We start from the raw sequence: 17768 nt of genomic DNA, 5'->3' as shown, positions 1-17768 counted from the left end.
GTATCCGCATTTGTTTGATTCTACGACGTCTGTTCCATTGTATTCGATGTATTCTGATCATTTTACTGATTTTAGTTTTGATATGTACTATAACTGGTGACATATATATGTTTGCCAATGTTATGTATATAGAGATGTTTGAGATTTCGAGGACGAAATCTTTTAAGAAGGGGAGAAATGTGAGACCCCGAGACTAAAATAGCTTTGATGGCATTTTAATAAATAAGTTGAAAAATATTCAATTTATTTTGATGGCATTTTCGTAGATAAGTTGAAAATTAATGAATTAATTTTAATGGTAAAATGGTAAATAGTGACATATCTTTTTCATATGAAGCCCAAATGATTTGAGATTTGGATATGACGTAGAAAACTCAAAGATAGAGATGTTTCATGTTTTGAGTTTTGGAAAATTTGATCGTTTGACTGATCCGAAGGGATATACCGATGTTAAATTGTTAAATAGTATATATTATATTATATTATATTATTATTAATATAATATAATAATATAATATAATATAATATTTAAAAAAAATAAAAAAATAAAATGATAACTTTGAAATCAAAGTTATCATTTTGAAAGTTACAGAGGGGACGATCGTGAGAGAGAGAAAGGGGAGAAAAGAGTTTTTGATTTTTTTTCGGTTGTGCGACTTATCGGTTTATCCAATCGACGAACCGACTTCAGATCTGAGATCGTTGACACGAGGTCTTCGATTTGAGGTATACATTTCATAGTTTTGGTAATGTTTGAAATTCATCAGTTTTTGGAATAAATCAGATAAATTGTTAAATAATACAGAAATTGAAGATTATTGAATAATGTATGATTTTAACGAAGAAGAGATGATTACAGTGATGTTATTTTGAATTATTCCTAATTTATTATAATTAGAGAATTTTAATCGTAGGGTTGAGATTGAATAATTGTTTATCAGTTATTATTAATTCTGATAAATATATGCGGTAGAATAACCGACAAGAAACTAAGTTTTGAAGTCGGAATTGAATTATGATATGATTTTGATTTGATATGAATTTTTGAAGTTTCAAAAGATATTTGAAACTCATATTAATGATTTTGGATTATGTTGTTGATTGAAATGAAGGTATTATTGATGTAGATAGATTTGTATACTGAAATCTAAAGCTACAGTGGACTGGAAACGAAGAATTGAGGTATGTTGCGACCGGGTAACATACGACAGGTATCTGTATTATATGATATATGTTGGATTGATTGGAATGAGATTATGTGTCTATATGCCTTGTTTGTTGATTTATGTGGCATACATGACATTGAGATTGAGATATCGATGTATAAAATAAATGTTTTGTTAACACACATCATTTTATGCATACATCGATACATGACATGCACGTTGAGCTATGATCCTTGGATACCCTGATATGATTTGATTGGATTCCGGGGTTTGTAAACACAATCGCTATGCCGGTATTATATGACCCGTAAAGCATAGACAATTGTGGCCCCATATGATTGGATATGAGATGTGGGATTGATGGCGCTTCGTCGACGCTATCATACGTGTATTCCCATATCGGTCGGTGTGCCAGCTCGAGCATTGATTTGATTTGATAGCGATTCGATTGATTCTGACATGTGCTCAGTGGATGGGCATATTACCTGATACCTCCACGACATACATGCATTGCATACCATATATCATTGTTTAGATATCTGTGGTATATATGATTGGTTGTTCCATACGGAGCTTTGCTCACCCCCAAGGGGGGCTGTTGTTGTCTTTGTGTGTGGACAATGGCAGGTACTCCAGGATATCAGGAGACCGGAGAGGGTACTTCTGGAGGGAGCCACAGCTTGAGCTGAGGTTTTATGTTGATGTCTTGTTCCCAGTATGTATGTATATGTATCTATATACCGGGGCATGTCCCGAGGATATGAGTTGTTTGTATGTGATTGGTTTTGATTACGTGTGGGCGTGTTTTATGATATGGAATTAAATACTATTTTTAGTATTATAAATTCTAGGAGAAACGATTTGGGCTCATTGTAAAGGAAATTTTAAACTCGTTTTCCGCTGTAATTAATTAACCCTAATCAGATTGTGTTATAATAACGATTAGGAGCTAAGGGCCCCACAAAGTCTGTCACTATTCAATCTGGTAATGACAATATCAATATTCTGTATCAATATTCTAATCAAATCACAACATCTCTGTTTTATCAAATTCTGACAGGACAACAGTACAATTTTGTGATACTGATAATACTATATCAGTCTATATCAATTCCAATAATTTACAATCAACCACCGTACAAATCTGACATCACATCTCAGTCAATTTCTTTCTGAAATTCATAACAATTCCATATTCAGTCTCTTTCTTAATCTAAATTCGATTCTACGCTGTCTATCATGTTCAGAACAACATATATGACGTGTATTCAATTCTAACAACATCATAATTTCAAAACATGTCAAAACGTATTAAAACTTACGTCCAGTTGTAGCCTACGTTGATTGGAACTCGATACCGAAGTCGGATTTAAAATCTAACGGACGGATTGATCGTAAAATCGAATTTTGAAATCAAAAGCTATTTTCCTTCCTCGGCTTCGTTTTCTTCTTTTCTGAAGAAAATTCGCATGTTTATATATATATATATATATATATATATAAATACCAACGTACATGCAAAAGCCAAGTGTCGATTTTCTCTTCTGCATGTCTCGCGCATATGCGCGACATTTCTGGCGCATATGCGCGAGACCTACTGGTCTCGATCTTGGCAACTCGCGCATATGCGCGACTTAGTTCCGCGCATATGCGCGATGTCTTCTGGACATGGCTTGCATAGGCTCGCGCATATGCGCGACATCTTCCGCGCATATCCGCGAGGTCTTCTGCCTGTTTGGCGTATGCGCCGATGCTACTGTCCTCGCACTTCAATTTTCACACGTAATCTCCTTTTGTGTCTCGGTTAGCCCTTTCATAATTGTTTCGATTAAAAATCTATAATCGTAATTTAACATGGCATACAATCTCGGGCATTACACGTACTCTATTATATTGTAGAGAAAATTATATTTCGACAATTATTGGAAGTAAACTGCAAATGTAGAAGATGAAGAGCTTTAAATCTAAATCTTACCAAAAGTAGTAGAAGTGGAAGAATTTCTGAAAATAAAAACAGTACCGTCTACACAGAAAATTCAGATTTTATAAATCTGGACAAATAAATGGATCAACATGAAGTAAGACGTTGTCCCAGACATCAAATTCATATCAAAGCATGTGATGAACACCAACAAGAAACACTTTCAGAAGAGCTGATTCCAAAACTAATGAAAGTTTTAAATGTTGTAATTGCTTGACATATGAAACAATACATCACATTTTGACCAATTATCCAGAAAACGATAAAAAATGAAAAAATGCACTTCGAAAAAACTCCAGATATCGAAGAAGCGGTTTATTGTCAAGACCTGATTCAAGCATTACCAGTTTGAGGATATTCTCTCATACGAAAGTATACATGAAGAAGAAGTCCTGAATCAAGAAGAATCAAATGTAGAGACAAAATCCAAATGAATACGATGTATTTCGACCTGAAATACATGAATATTTGTCTAGGTTCTTTAGCTAGAAATTATACCTCATAAAATTATCCAAAATATTATGAGAGAAAATCATAGTCTACATATATATTAATGGTTCTGTGTAGGACATGTAAAGAAATTTTTAAAAAATCTTGGACTAAGAAACAAAATCATCATGCAATATATAAGGTTTCTAGAAGGTGAATTTCAGTCTAATGGAATTTGTGAGAAACTATATGGAGATGTAAATTTTTTTTTTTTTAAGAAATAAAATAATAGTCACAAAAACTCAAATCGGGAATAGCACATGTCATGTCCTCGATTCATATTAGAGCAATCTAGATCATGATATAAAATACGTTCAAAGAAGAAATAGATTTACACATTGATGTTGTTATATGAGATAAACGAATGTGTAGTCTTCAACATTCGATACTGAGAGCTATTTCGAGAAATATATGCCGGAGAAAATTTGTACGAGTACTTTATCCAAAAATTTCCAACAACTTAGTGGATCGGGATTTTTGTCGAGCCTTGACATTGCATCAAAACTTCAATAAAAAAAGTTGATAAAAGAAATTAATAGACCATATTATATTATTATGTATCAAATTTCGAATGCACTTTCATAGTAACTTGAGGGAATAATTCGTTCTCTTTTTCAAATAAACACTGTAATACTTCAAGTTTAGTGTATTGTATTTATAACTATAATAAGTAGATGAGCAAGTTATCTCCTCTTCTACTAGAGCTTGCTTATGTAATAATATTTATTATGTCTGAATAAAATTATCAAGCTTTTTTCCTTTCTTGTATTGAATTCATGTATGTAAAAATTATATCTGTTACTACACACCTTGAGGTAGGAAATAAAACAAATTTGTTCTAGGTGTTCTTAAAAAAAATATGCGACATGAACCATTAGTTGCGACTAGGTAATTAAGCTGTAAAAAGCAATCTGTAAAATCTGTTTGACACGACCCAACAATATTTTGTTCAAAATGTATAAGATTTAATTATATGAATCCACCTAACTCCACCTCAAAAGCTAGCCCATGAGAGAAGAATTGTGAATTCATATATATTTTGCCCAAGACAACTCTTGCTAACCGATGTGGGACACATCATTCCCGACCCCTTTAGATTGCACGTCCTCGTGCCAACTCCTTCGTTAACCCGCAACCACAAGGCACTTCCAGGCATTCCCGGCCCCTTTAGACTGTACGTTCTCGTGCCAACTCCTTCGTTAACCGCACTCCAGGGCACTTCCAAGAACATGCACCCACACGACCAGTCAAGAGTATGGCTCTGATACCATATGATATGAATCCACCTAACTCCACCTCAAAAGTTAGCTCATGAGAGGAGGATTGTGAATTCATATATATTTTGTCCAAGACAACTCTTGCTAACCGATGTGAGACACATCATTTAATTTACTATTAAGAAATATGTTGGGTTATAAATTTTTTTGGACACGAAAACTTTTGGAATCGCTTTTGATAAGTTTTTCTGCATTAAAATTAGCCCAGAAAGCAGATAGTTTTTCTTCGAAGAAGGAAGACGTAATCTTGTTGTTCTTTAACAAAAAGATTATCTTTCACAGATTTCTGATCAATGAAATCAACCACAATATTTAAAGAACAGAACAAATTTATGGTTCAACCAACAAAGTTTAATCGAATTAGTTGCGTCACCGAACAAATATTAGAGTGGTTATTATCCACATTTAGAACTAGAAATTTCTTTTTAATTGGCACAGTAAAGTTTTTTTTTTAAATAAAATTTACAGATTTTGGCTGGCTTTTTTTAGTAGCTCTCTTGTGAGACGGTCTCACGAATATTAATCTATGAGACGGGTCAACCCTACCAATATTCAGAATAAAAAATAATACTCTTAGCATAAAAAGTAATATTTTTTCATTGATGATCCAAATAAGATATCTGACTTACAAAATACGACCTGTGAAATCGTCTCACACAAGTTTTTGCCTTTTTTTTACTCGCATAAAGACACCCTCTTTATTATTATTTTTTAAATATCTCTATATATACACATTGGTGTATCAGATTTTATATATTATTCATAAAACCGTGTCCTCCTATGTGCGATGAGATAACATTCACCTAATAGATGTGTAATTTTGATATGCTTCGACATCCACTAAATAAGTGTCATCTCAGCGATACACAGATGACGCGGTGAGTGGACAACACACACACACACGCATATATATAAATATATATATATATATATATATATATATATATATATATATATATATATATATATATATATATATATATATTTCAAAATACAGGACTCATTTATGCATTCAAATTTCATAACATATAAAACAAGAAAACACACTACATCTGATGCTGTATTATTATTTACTATTTAGTTCAAAAAAGGAAAGACTATGCATTCAACTTGTTGCACTCGTGGGAGCACAGATCCACGCATCCTTCAAGCTTTCCGTCACCTGTAAAAAAAAAAGAATTAGGAAATCAACAAACAATCAACACGAAAATCTCAGACGTGGTCAACATCTGATTTAGTTACATAAACTTCTGTCAACAGAAAAATACGTAGATTTGAATCCACGTTAAACCACAAACCCTCGATCCCGTTTTAAATATTAATAACAGACGTAAAAAAACTTATCGTTTACCTGATGCTAATTTTTTGCAGCGAGCATTTGCACATTCATTTGTGCATTGGAAATGAGCTGCTGAGATTTGCGGAGGTCGGCAATGTTTTATGCATTCAGATTCACACGTGGGTATTCGACTATAAATGCACTCGAATTCACATTTTATTACACAAAAACCCCACCATCCTTCAACACCAGTCTCAAATCCACCCAGCAAAAGTATCAAAATTGCAGAATAACCCCAAAAGATTGAATTCATGCTATTGTTGCCCATTTGGATTTATATATGAAATTATTCCGATTTATATATATAGTTCTTGAAACTACTCGATATTTATACTTGAAGAAAAGAGAAATATTTGACAAGATCAATAGTGTAATCGAGATTATATTAATTTCACGCAGATATTGCTTTTTAAAATTTTGGCAATTTATTATAATTTTTTTTACTTTTAATTTATCTTTTTTTCTGTAGACTTATCGACTGTTAAAACAAAAGTTGTTTATAAAAAACATTTAAATTGATTTGCAAACTCCAAATAAAAAGCGAGTCTCATGTGAGACCGTCTCACTGATCTTAATCTGTGAGACGGGTCAACCCTACCTATATTCAGGTTTATTTCACCCTACCTTGTGAGGCACTGCCCCCATGAGGTGATCAACGGCCCAGATTTAAATACACATACACCCATGAAGTGATCAAAGGCCCAGATTTAATCACCATTTAAAATCAATGGCTGAGATCATGTGAGGGCACTGCCCCCACAGGTAGCATCTACTCTACCCTATATTCACAATAAAAAGTAATACTCTTAGAGTGTGTTTGGTTGATATGATTAAATAAGAATAGATGAATAATCACATACTTATCTAATATTTGGTTAAAATTTTAAAATATATTAATAATCATTTTGACCCGATTTAAGACCTAATTTTATGATTGATTATTTGATTATTAATCTAATAAATTAAATGGGATAAGTTATCAATACACCACAAATTACATTTTTATCCTCTTATCTTTTATGAAAATAAATATTTATTAAATTCTAATTTATTGTGTTTAATGCTTACCGTAATATTTTCAAATATATTTCTAATAAATATATTTAAATTAATTTTAATAAACATAAATTATAATTATAAATATTTAATTATTTTAAGAATATTTATAATTATTTAAAAAATAAAAATATTATAATATCACAAAACTTTACTTAACATTAAAATTAATATTAAAAATATTACTACTATTTTAATTATTAATTATAAATATATATTAATTATATATCAAATTATTTTAAGAATATTTAATATTATTTTAAGAAAAAAAATAATATTGTAATTATTACTAAAATTTATTTAACATTAACATTCAAAATATTTTTATTATTTTAATTATTAAAGTAAATGTATATTTACAAATTTATTTCTAATAAATATATTTAAAGTAGTTTTAATAAATTTAAATTATAATTATAAATATTTAATTATCTATCCAATTATTTTAAGAATATATATTTAATTAGTATTTTGAACATTAAAATAAAATTTACAAAATTAATCCATCATTTTAAAATCATACCAAATACAATGTTATTTATCACACCATACTATTAATCCATATATCTCATTTTTTAATCATTCTAATTATTAATCATTTACTTATCCTATCACAACTACCAAACAGATCCTAGCATAAAAAGTAATATTTTTTCATGGATTACTCAAATAAGAGATTCGTTTCACAAATACGGTCCGTGAGACCATCTCACACAAGTTTTTGCCCCAAATAAAAACATTATTCAATTTAAGCTTTTTTGTAGTAGAATTACCAACCTTCTTTCCGGCGAAACTAATATTTTCAAAACATTTCAACAGCAATCACAAACGAAAAACAATTGATTTGCACAGTCCAAATTCTTCAATACTTGTTGATCTCGTTGTTAGTTATCTAGATAAAGATGAGAGTTGAGAAATTATCATATGGATAAATAATCACTCTCTCCAACAAATTCATTTAATTCGGTCGGGTCGAATCAGTTCAGATCGGCCCTCATAAACGACTCGTATACTCATTTACATTTCTTTAATTTCCTACAATAATAAGTATAAAAAAACAATGTTGCCACTTCCATTCCATAGCAAGGATCACAGTAGTTTCCAAGTCATGATCAAATAAGTTAAGTTAATGTTTTGATAATGATATAAAGTACAAACAACGAGAAAAAAAAACGAGTAGGACATCGGAGTGATGGTGTGATTGGGACTTTTAAGTTTTTCCTTTTATCTTGTCTACGATTGCTTAATTAGACCATCGATGATCTCATGTGAGACCGTTTCACGGATCTTAATCTGTGAGACGAGTCAACCCTACCCATATTCACAATAAAAAGAAATACTTTTAGCATAAAAAATAATATTTTTTCATGAATATCCCAAATAAGATATATGTCTCACAAATACGATCCGTGTGACCGTCTCACACAAGTTTTTGTCATCGATGATTTCCAATTTTCAACTTGCCAAATAAATAAGCCATGTATAAGTTTGTGAATATTTAGAAGTAAATATATATACATAAAATGTGGCAATTGATGTTTCAGTGAACGAAAAGTGATTATCAAACGATAGAGTATGTGAACGTTTGGTCAATAATGAGGAGTTCGATTTCTCATATATTACATAAGATATACACAATACAGTTGATCTAACTAGTGTAGTTTGTAGACTATTATGTTAACACAAATATTTATTTATCTTATATCGAAAAATATCAACATGTACGAACAAGTAAAACTATCATATAAAATTCTAAGAGGTAGAATTTTATGTAATAAACAGGAAAAATAATAATCATTAAGTTTCCTACCGACAAAGTTGCTGCCTTTAGACAACAGGATAAGGCATTTATGATTTAATAATAATAACTAATTTCAATATTTAATTTATTTTATTTTTGGCTATATTTTCTACCATCTTCATTGTTCTATTTCACATGTTTTATTTATTGGGAAAACTCTAATATTTAGCAGAAGTTCCGATTTGATTCATATTATCCTAATTTAGTCCTTGATCTTTCAAATTATGTCTAATTTGGTCATTCAAGCTTAAATATTTTCAAAAATCCCCAAACAAACCCTTGTTGACAAAATTACTTAAAAGGGACATGCAAATGGTATCGTAAAATAGGTTGAATATTTCATACATATTATATTATTATTGGACGATTTCTAGTTAAAAAAAATGAGAGGACGATTATCACCATCATTTGGTACAGAATCCTTATTACATCAAAAGAAGAAAGCGAGAATAATTCAAAAACCTCAAATCGATGAAGAAAAATTATCAATATATATTATCAAAATTTCTCATGAAATAACAATCATATAAAGAGTTGGTCTCAATGATCTTCAAGATATTGCATTATCTTTTGCAAATCTCAATATCATAGATTTAAAAATGACATAACTGAGGGTGATCAATATCTAGTTACCCCTAGAAACATTTATCAACAACCATAAATAAGTAAAAGTGTGGGATCCCGCGATGCAAACATAGGAGAGAACCACATTGATTTCCAAGTTGGAGGGAATCATACCCAACGAGAATACGATGAAGAAAAACATCAAATTCCCTTGAACCAATCAATCTGTGAGAAGAGTGTTTTAGAACCAATACATTCTTGTGAGGTTATTCTTAACGTTGATGTAACGGACTTAAAAAATAGATAAGATCTCATAGATGATTGGACATCAGATGCAAGAATGACAACATGAACACTTGATCTCAACAAAGATAGATTCATTAAATTAGAAATGAGTTACATGAGATCAGTCAAAATTGTTTGAGACATGACTTTGGCAAAAACCAAATACCCAGTCCTAGTCGAAGAATATCTTAGCGAGATACTTAGAAGAATGACTACACTATTTAAAATATAATTCATAGAGTTTGACTATCTTAATAAACAAGATACACATAATAAAAATAATACTCAAGCTCTGTATAACTTTTAATTACATGACATCTATTTAGTGAATGAACACAATATTTTATTCAATAAATATAGATAAAATTATGATTCGAAGAAAGTACATCAATGCAACTTTTCTTTGCCAAAATTTCAAGGCCTTAGAGGGAAATGCTAGTAAGGAAATACATATCCGGTAATCCAGATACTCTGGCTAGAAGTGCCTATTTTCTCAAAAATAAAATTGGTAGAATAATGTCATTTGATATAATTAAAAAATAACTATAAAATATTAAAGGGTATTAACAAATGTACTCTATTATGTTGCAGAGAAAATGATATTTTGACAATTATTGAAAGTAAACCACAAATGCAGAAGATGAAGAGCTTTAAATCTAAAGTTTACCAGAAGTAGTAAAAGTGGAAGAATTTCTTGAAAAATAAAAACAGTATAATGTTCACAAAAAGTCAGATTTTATAAATCTGGACAAATAAATGGATTATCATGAAGTAGGATATTGTCACATGCATCAAACTCGTCTCAAAGCATGGGACGAATACCAACAAGAAACACTTTCAGAAGAGCTGAATCCAAAACTAATGAAAGTTCTAAAACATATGGAATAAGATATCACATTTTGACTAACTATCCAGAAAACGATAAAAAATTAATAAAGCACTTCGAAAAAATCTCGGATATCGAAGAAGCGGTTTATTATCAATATCTGATTCAAGTATTATCAGTTTGAGGATATTCTCTCATACGAAAGTATATGTGAAGAAGAAGTCATAAATCAAGAAGAGTAAGATGTAGAGACATAATCAGAATCCGAATGAAGATGACGTATTTCGACCCGAAACACATGAATGCAACACATGTAAAGAAATTGTTAAAAAATCTTGACCTAAGAAATAAAATCATCATGTAATATGTAAGGTTTCTAGAAGGTGAATTTCAATCCAATAGAACTTACGAGAAATTATATGGAAATTTTTGACGAAATAAAATAGGAATCACAAAAACTCAAATCGGGAATAGCACATACTATATCCTCGATTTATATTGGAACAATCTAAATCATGATATAAGCTACTTTCAACGAAGAAATATATTTACACATTGATGTTGTTATATGAGATAAACAAATATGTAGTCTTCAAAATTCAATACTGAGAACTATCTCGAGAAATATATGTCAGAGAAAAATTGTATGAGTACTTTATCGAAAAATTTCCAAGAACTTAGTAGATCAGAATTTCAGTCGAACATTGATAATTGCATCAAAACTTCAATGAAAAAAGGTTGATAAAAGAAATTAATAGACCATATTATATTATGTATCAAATTTCATATGCACTTTCATAGTAAGTTGAGGGCATAATCCGTTCTCTTTTTCAAATAAACACTATAATACTTCAAGTTTATGTGTTTTGTATCTATAATTATAATAACACGACCCAACGATATTTTGTATAAAATGTATAAGATTTAATTTACTATTAAGAAATATGTTGGGTTATAATTTTTTTTGAAAAGTAAATAAAAACTAAATTCAAGGGTAAAATAGGAACTCGAACTAAATTGTGTAAAAATTTAAGCAAAAATGACTATTTTGGGTCATTAGAGACTAAATCGAGAATAAGCTAAAATATTAAGGACTACATCAGAATTTCCCTCTCTTTTTATCAAAATCTTTAGAGAAAATAAAATCCATTATCAAAATTTCAAGTGTATGATAGTAAGTACGAAATAAGATATGATACGTATGTATGAAAGTCTATTGTTTGAAGGTTTTTATTTGAAAAATATAAATGAAAATAAAAAAATTCAAGATTGGAAATACTTGATAAAAAACTGAAATTAAATATCTTTTTTACTTTTATAAATTTCTTGAGTAGGTCTTATGTGAGACCGTCTCATAGATCATAATCTGTGAGACGGGTCAACCCTACTCATATTCACAATAAAAAGTAATACTTTAAGCATAAAAAGTAATACTTTTGCATGTGTGACCCAAATAAGAGATCCGTCTCACAGATACGATCCGTGAGACCGTCTCATACAAGTTTTTGCCAAATTTCTTTTACAATGATTAGTTGACTTAAATGATCTGTGTTCAATTTTCGCTTGTGTGGGTTGTGTAACTAAATAGAAAATCTTCACTCCTTGGTATCAATTTAAATTTGATTCGAGGTCAAATTTGACATTTACAGAGGCTTTGCTCTGGCTATACGAAAATCGTTCTGGTGATGTTCTCATAGGATCTGGATAGTTGATTTTAAAAAAATGGTGGACCCCACATATGAATTAGTGGACCCCGTAAATGTGATTAAAACTAGATTTTTGATCTTTTCATAAGACAGTGTCTCACAAGATATGACGAAATCTTCCGCGTTATCTTCAGTCTAGTCAAATATCACTAATGACAAAGTTAATAAACAATAATATTTTTTAAAATAATAATAATTCTCTGTCCCTCCCAACAGAACTTTACACGAGCGAGCTTATTCACACATGCCACCCCATCCTTCTTACTGCTTCTACTTCAATTCCATTCCACAACGGTGTGGAGCAACTCCTCCTCTCTGTAGAACTCGCCGGAATTTCAGTCTGGGCTGGGAAATTCGGTGCTAAAGTTCTACCGATGGAATAATGTGAACATATTGATTGGATTTGTCGGTAGTTAAACTCAAGATCTTCAGTTCCGAGATCTTCTTCTGTGTAGTTTTTTCAAGATCGAAATTTACTTGTGTTCGTAATCTTGTTTACTTGCTGAAGCTTTGTGCGAAGATCGCTTGGTAGCTGCTGCTGGCACAGCTTAATCCTATCGCACACCATTCCGTGAGTTCCGATGAGTTTTGGGTTCTTACGGTTGTTTATTTTATTTTTTTTCCCGTCTTTGTGTTGTTAATTAGTGGATCGACATTTCACAGTGTGCGTTTTTTTCTTGCAACGCTGGTTTGACTATTCAAGAATTGAGTGCTGTTTCTTGTTGGTGACACCTTGATTTCGTATTTGCGTGAACTGATGTTTTCTGGTATAGTTAGGTCATATTTTCTTGAGGTATTGCTGTTTTTATTTCTTGATTTTTGGAGCTTTTGCTTTCTTGGACAGGCAAGCGTTGTGCATTGCTATTTAATGTTACAGAGTCATTATACTGGTGTCTTTGGATGTCTAGTTACATGAAATAGTCGAAGCGTTTGTCACAGTTTTGGCGTTTGTGATGATTGGTTTTTCCTTTTGAAATGTTGTTGTATGCGCATTTGGAATTGTGATAGTGGGGTGATCTAGAATTTCAGTGATGGAGGAAGGCAATGTGATTCGTCCATCACCTTTGAGGCCTGGGGGTGGTCCGTTGAAGTCGAGTTCGTCAGGGAAGTCAACACCGAAGGGTTCTCCGTCTTTCAGGAGATTGAACTCTGGTCGCAGTCCAAGAAGAGAGATTAGGAGTGGCGGGATTAGCTCTCAATGGTTCAGAAGCAACCGCATTGTGCTTTGGTTGCTTTTGATCACTCTTTGGGCTTATGCTGGGTTCTATTTCCAGTCAAAATGGGCTCATGGAGATAATAAGGAAGATCTTTTTAGTGGTGGATATGGCGGTGAGTCGAAAGGTGAGTATTCCGAACCACAACAGAAAAATAGGAGGGACTTGATTGCTAATGTCAGTTCTATGGCAGTTAACTTGCAGACTGATAAGAATCAGTCTAGTTTGAAGAATATGGATGTGGTTCTCTCAAAGAATGGAAGTGGTATTTCATTGAAAAAAAGCAATTCAAAGAAAAGAAGCAAGAAATCAGGACGGAGTTCTCGTAAAAAGAGCCCTGGTCAGCCAAAGATGGTTCTGAAAGAGATAGAAAGTGAAGATGTTGTGGAAGAAGAAGAAGTTCCAATGCAAAATATGACTTATGGGCAACTTGTTGGACCATTTGGCTCTATAGAGGATGCAATTTTGGAGTGGAGTCCTGAGAAAAGGTCAGGTACCTGTGACAGAAAGGGGGCATTCGCACGCCTGGTTTGGTCTAGAAAGTTTGTTTTGATCTTCCATGAGCTGTCAATGACTGGAGCTCCACTTGCAATGTTGGAGTTGGCTTCAGAGTTTCTGAGCTGTGGAGCCACAATTTCTGTCATAGTTCTGAACAAGAAAGGTGGTTTGATGGAAGAACTTACTAGAAGAAAAATCAAAGTTCTCCCGGACAAGACTGATCTAAGCTTCAAAACTTCTATGAGAGCAGATCTCATCATTGCAGGGTCCGCTGTTTGTGCATCCTGGATTGGTGAGCTTATACAGGAAGCAATTCTGTTCTCAAAGTTTACATTTTCTGAATATTTTCTCTGTTCTGTCATTATTAGTTATGTTATTCAAGGTAATAACGTGCATGCTACTTAAGTGAAAAAGTCCGATATCAAGGCTTGTGAGCTATTCCTTACTTTTACCTGATTATTCTAATCCACTATCAAATTGCTGAAAAGTATGTTTGTTTATACCATAATTTGTATGTGTCCTAAAATTTCATTTTAAGCCTGCAGTTGTAAACAGAAAATTCATTGAACTCTTCCACTTTCTGATGCTGTGAATAGAAAATTCACTGAACTCCGCCCCTTAGATTCATGTCTACTCCAACATGTCAGGTTGTGGTCCAAATGGTTGGCACTTATATAGCGGTTGAGGTGCAGTTGCACCAGAATTAATAGATTTCAAATTCCTTGTAATTTGTGATGCTTTCAGTGTCATAAAATCAAACTTGTCGTGTATACCTAACCAACTACTTGCTGTGACATCATATCCACATTTTGTTGTGCCTTGATTTATCAGAGTTATTATAAGTGACTCTGATCAAAAGCAAATTATTGAGTTTTAGTACCGATTGGTTTAATATGACTTTCTTAGAATGTAGCTGTAAAGGTTTTCCATCTAAGCTAAAGATTTGTGTGGATAAATATTTGACATCCACTGTTTTTATCTTGTCAATCATGGTTTCAGAACAGTATCTCTCACGCACTGTACTGGGTTCTAGTCAAATAATGTGGTGGATCATGGAGAACAGAAGAGAGTACTTCAATCGAACAAAACTTGTTCTCAACCGAGTAAAAAAGTTGATTTTTCTTTCTGAATTACAGTCCAAACAGTGGCTAGCCTGGTGCAAGGAAGAAAATATCCACTTGAAAACTGGGCCTGCTCTGGTGCCACTGTCGGTCAATGATGAGCTAGCCTTTGCTGCAGGCATCCCCTGCTCTTTAAATACTCCATCTTTCACCCCAGAGAAAATGCTGGAAAAGAGACAATCATTGAGAAGTGCAGTTAGAAAAGAAATGGGACTGACTGATGACGACATGCTTGTTGTTTCTTTGAGCAGTATAAACCCTGGAAAGGGTCAATTCTTGCTTCTGGAATCGGCACGCTTGTTGTTCGAACAAGGTCAACTGCTGAATGATTCTGAAATTAAAGATCCAACAGCAATAGATCATGATTATTACTCAAGAGCTCTACTTCAGGATTCGAAAAATGTTGCTGGATCCACCAACAGGCGCAGTTCTTTTGATGTCTCTTCCTTACATCACAATACACTCGGGAAGAGATATAAAATGTTGCCCAAGATCGTCACTAACAAGAATAAGCCTGATCCGCTGGTGTTTGACAGAGATGCTGGCACGAGAAAACTGTTACTCGAAAGCACTGGAGAGAAGAAACAGAATCTGAAATTTCTCATAGGTTCAGTTGGATCTAAAAGTAACAAGGCGCTTTATGTCAAAACACTTCTTAAGTATCTATCTTCGCATTCGAAGGTGTCAGAGTCTGTATTGTGGACTCCTGCAACTACTCGAGTTGCCTCCCTTTATGCTGCAGCAGATGTTTATGTCATGAACTCTCAGGTACTTCATTACACATATATATCTATTTACGACAAGTATTTCTTGCTCTCATCGTATGATCCTACTTAACCTGTCATGTTCAAGAAATTCGTTTTTTTTAACTTTCAAGCTTCGAGAAAATATTCTCGTTGTGCATCGAACGACAAATTAAGTAGATATTAGGCAAAATAAGGATAACTGAAAATTCCAAAATGCAAAGGAATTTAACATGGCTGATTTTTTGGTCCACCCTATGGCCAGAAAAAACGAAGGATGTTCCTCTATAAACTTTATGCGACCCTTTAAATATGCACCAAATTGATAGGCAAGAGAAGATCTAAAAAATATGGGCCTTGGTTTCAAGCAAAAATATTTGGGCTTAATTAAAATTTAAAATCATAAGCAACTCTTCTTAAATTCTAGAAGTTTTTAACATATGCAGAGAAAATCAAACATGTCTATTGCTGGCATTAATATAGATGCACTGTTATACCAGTATGAAATTCCCATGGTATAGATAGTTTTTTGTCTCTTCATAATCTGCTATTATGGTTGATCAATGAAGCGCTCAGATCACCTCACACTTCAGTTCTTGACCATCACATTGCATGAACACTTCTGAAATTGATATTTCTCACATTTATGAAAGCTTGTATGTGCTCTTTCAGAGGCGACTAAATGATTGAGTGTAGACTGTACAATTATTTGTTTTTATCACATTTCTTGTAGCTTCATGCTCATTTACTTCATAGCATTGAAAATAGGTGAAATTTTTTCTACCTGATGAGATTAGTATTCAACTATTTTTACAATTCTGGATTGTCCTTTCTTTACTTCCGTGCAGGGGCTTGGAGAGACATTTGGAAGAGTAACAATCGAAGCTATGGCATTTGGACTTCCTGTATGGAACTTTATCTTCTTACTTAATTGTATTCTCTTTATACGACGGTGGTTATTTTTTGGGATAGTTTAAAATATAACCCTGGTCATTCTAGTTCCCAAAATTTAGTTTAGATTGTTTAAATTTCCCTTTTTTTTAATTCAAATAACACAATGGTCCATAATTTACTCTTTTGGGCAAGCTTCTTTCAAAGCATCTTCACAAGTTAATGCCATTCTTAGTAATAGATGGATACATGGTCTGAGAAGTCATACAGTTTCTTTCTTGTAGTTCTGCAGAGTTGTAAAAAATCGTGTTTTGTAATTTGACGACCTTGACGAAAACTTTCTGGAATTGTAGGTTTTGGGAACTGATTCCGGTGGCACGAAAGAGATCGTCGAGCACAACATAACCGGTCTTCTCCATCCATTGGGACGCCCAGGGGCTCAAATTCTTGCAAGAAATCTTGAATTTTTACTTCGAAATCCCACAGCAAGACAAGAAATGGGGGCGAAAGGTAGAGAAAAAGTACAGAAAACGTACTTGAAGAAGCACATGTTCCAAAAATTTGGTGAGGTCTTGTACTCTTGCATGAGAATAAAGTAGCCTTCGCCACAGGTCTACCCACAGATCATTCTTTTGTTGGTCGAAAATTTACAAAATTCTTTAGAAGTTTTCTTTACATTGTTATCAAATTCAACTCGTTCTCTTAATAGTGAGATATCTTGTGCTGGTTTCTTGATTGCCATACTTGGCGAGCCTGAACAACAGCCTATATTCTCCTTCCTGGTGTTCTAATATTTTAGGTAAATGATACT

The 17768-nt window shown here is 32.7% G+C and overlaps 1 protein-coding gene across 3 annotated transcripts; it reads left to right on the top strand.

Annotated features, from left to right (window-relative positions):
• The first annotated feature begins 12684 nt into the window (after positions 1–12684).
• Positions 12685–17736, top strand: LOC140820210 (uncharacterized). Of its 3 annotated transcripts, none has more exons than XM_073180546.1 (5): positions 12685–13061; positions 13499–14494; positions 15202–16091; positions 16915–16971; positions 17311–17736. In XM_073180546.1, the coding sequence occupies exons 2-5, from the start codon at positions 13522–13524 to the stop codon at positions 17554–17556; spliced, it is 2166 nt and encodes a 721-aa protein (XP_073036647.1). In that variant the 5' UTR covers positions 12685–13061; positions 13499–13521; the 3' UTR covers positions 17557–17736. The 3 variants fall into 3 exon arrangements, with proteins under 3 accessions (XP_073036647.1, XP_073036645.1, XP_073036646.1); XM_073180544.1 differs by having other exon boundaries at positions 13335–14494; XM_073180545.1 differs by having other exon boundaries at positions 12685–13257; positions 13335–14494.
• Positions 17737–17768: the final 32 nt, after the last annotated feature.

This window comes from Primulina eburnea, chromosome 18 (genome assembly GCF_022965805.1).
Source record: "Primulina eburnea isolate SZY01 chromosome 18, ASM2296580v1, whole genome shotgun sequence".
NCBI classification, from domain to species: domain Eukaryota; kingdom Viridiplantae; phylum Streptophyta; class Magnoliopsida; order Lamiales; family Gesneriaceae; genus Primulina; species Primulina eburnea.
Note: the sequence above shows the minus strand (reverse complement) of the source record. Positions and strands in the feature narration are given on the sequence as shown.

Coding starts and splice junctions, on each gene's coding strand:
- LOC140820210 (XM_073180546.1), top strand. CDS start 13,522: ATGGAGGAAGGCAATGTGATTCGTCCATCACCTTTGAGGCCTGGGGGT. Junction 14,495..15,201: donor TGTTTGTGCATCCTGGATTG/GTGAGCTTATAC, acceptor TCATGGTTTCAG/AACAGTATCTCTCACGCACT. Junction 16,972..17,310: donor CTATGGCATTTGGACTTCCT/GTATGGAACTTT, acceptor CTGGAATTGTAG/GTTTTGGGAACTGATTCCGG.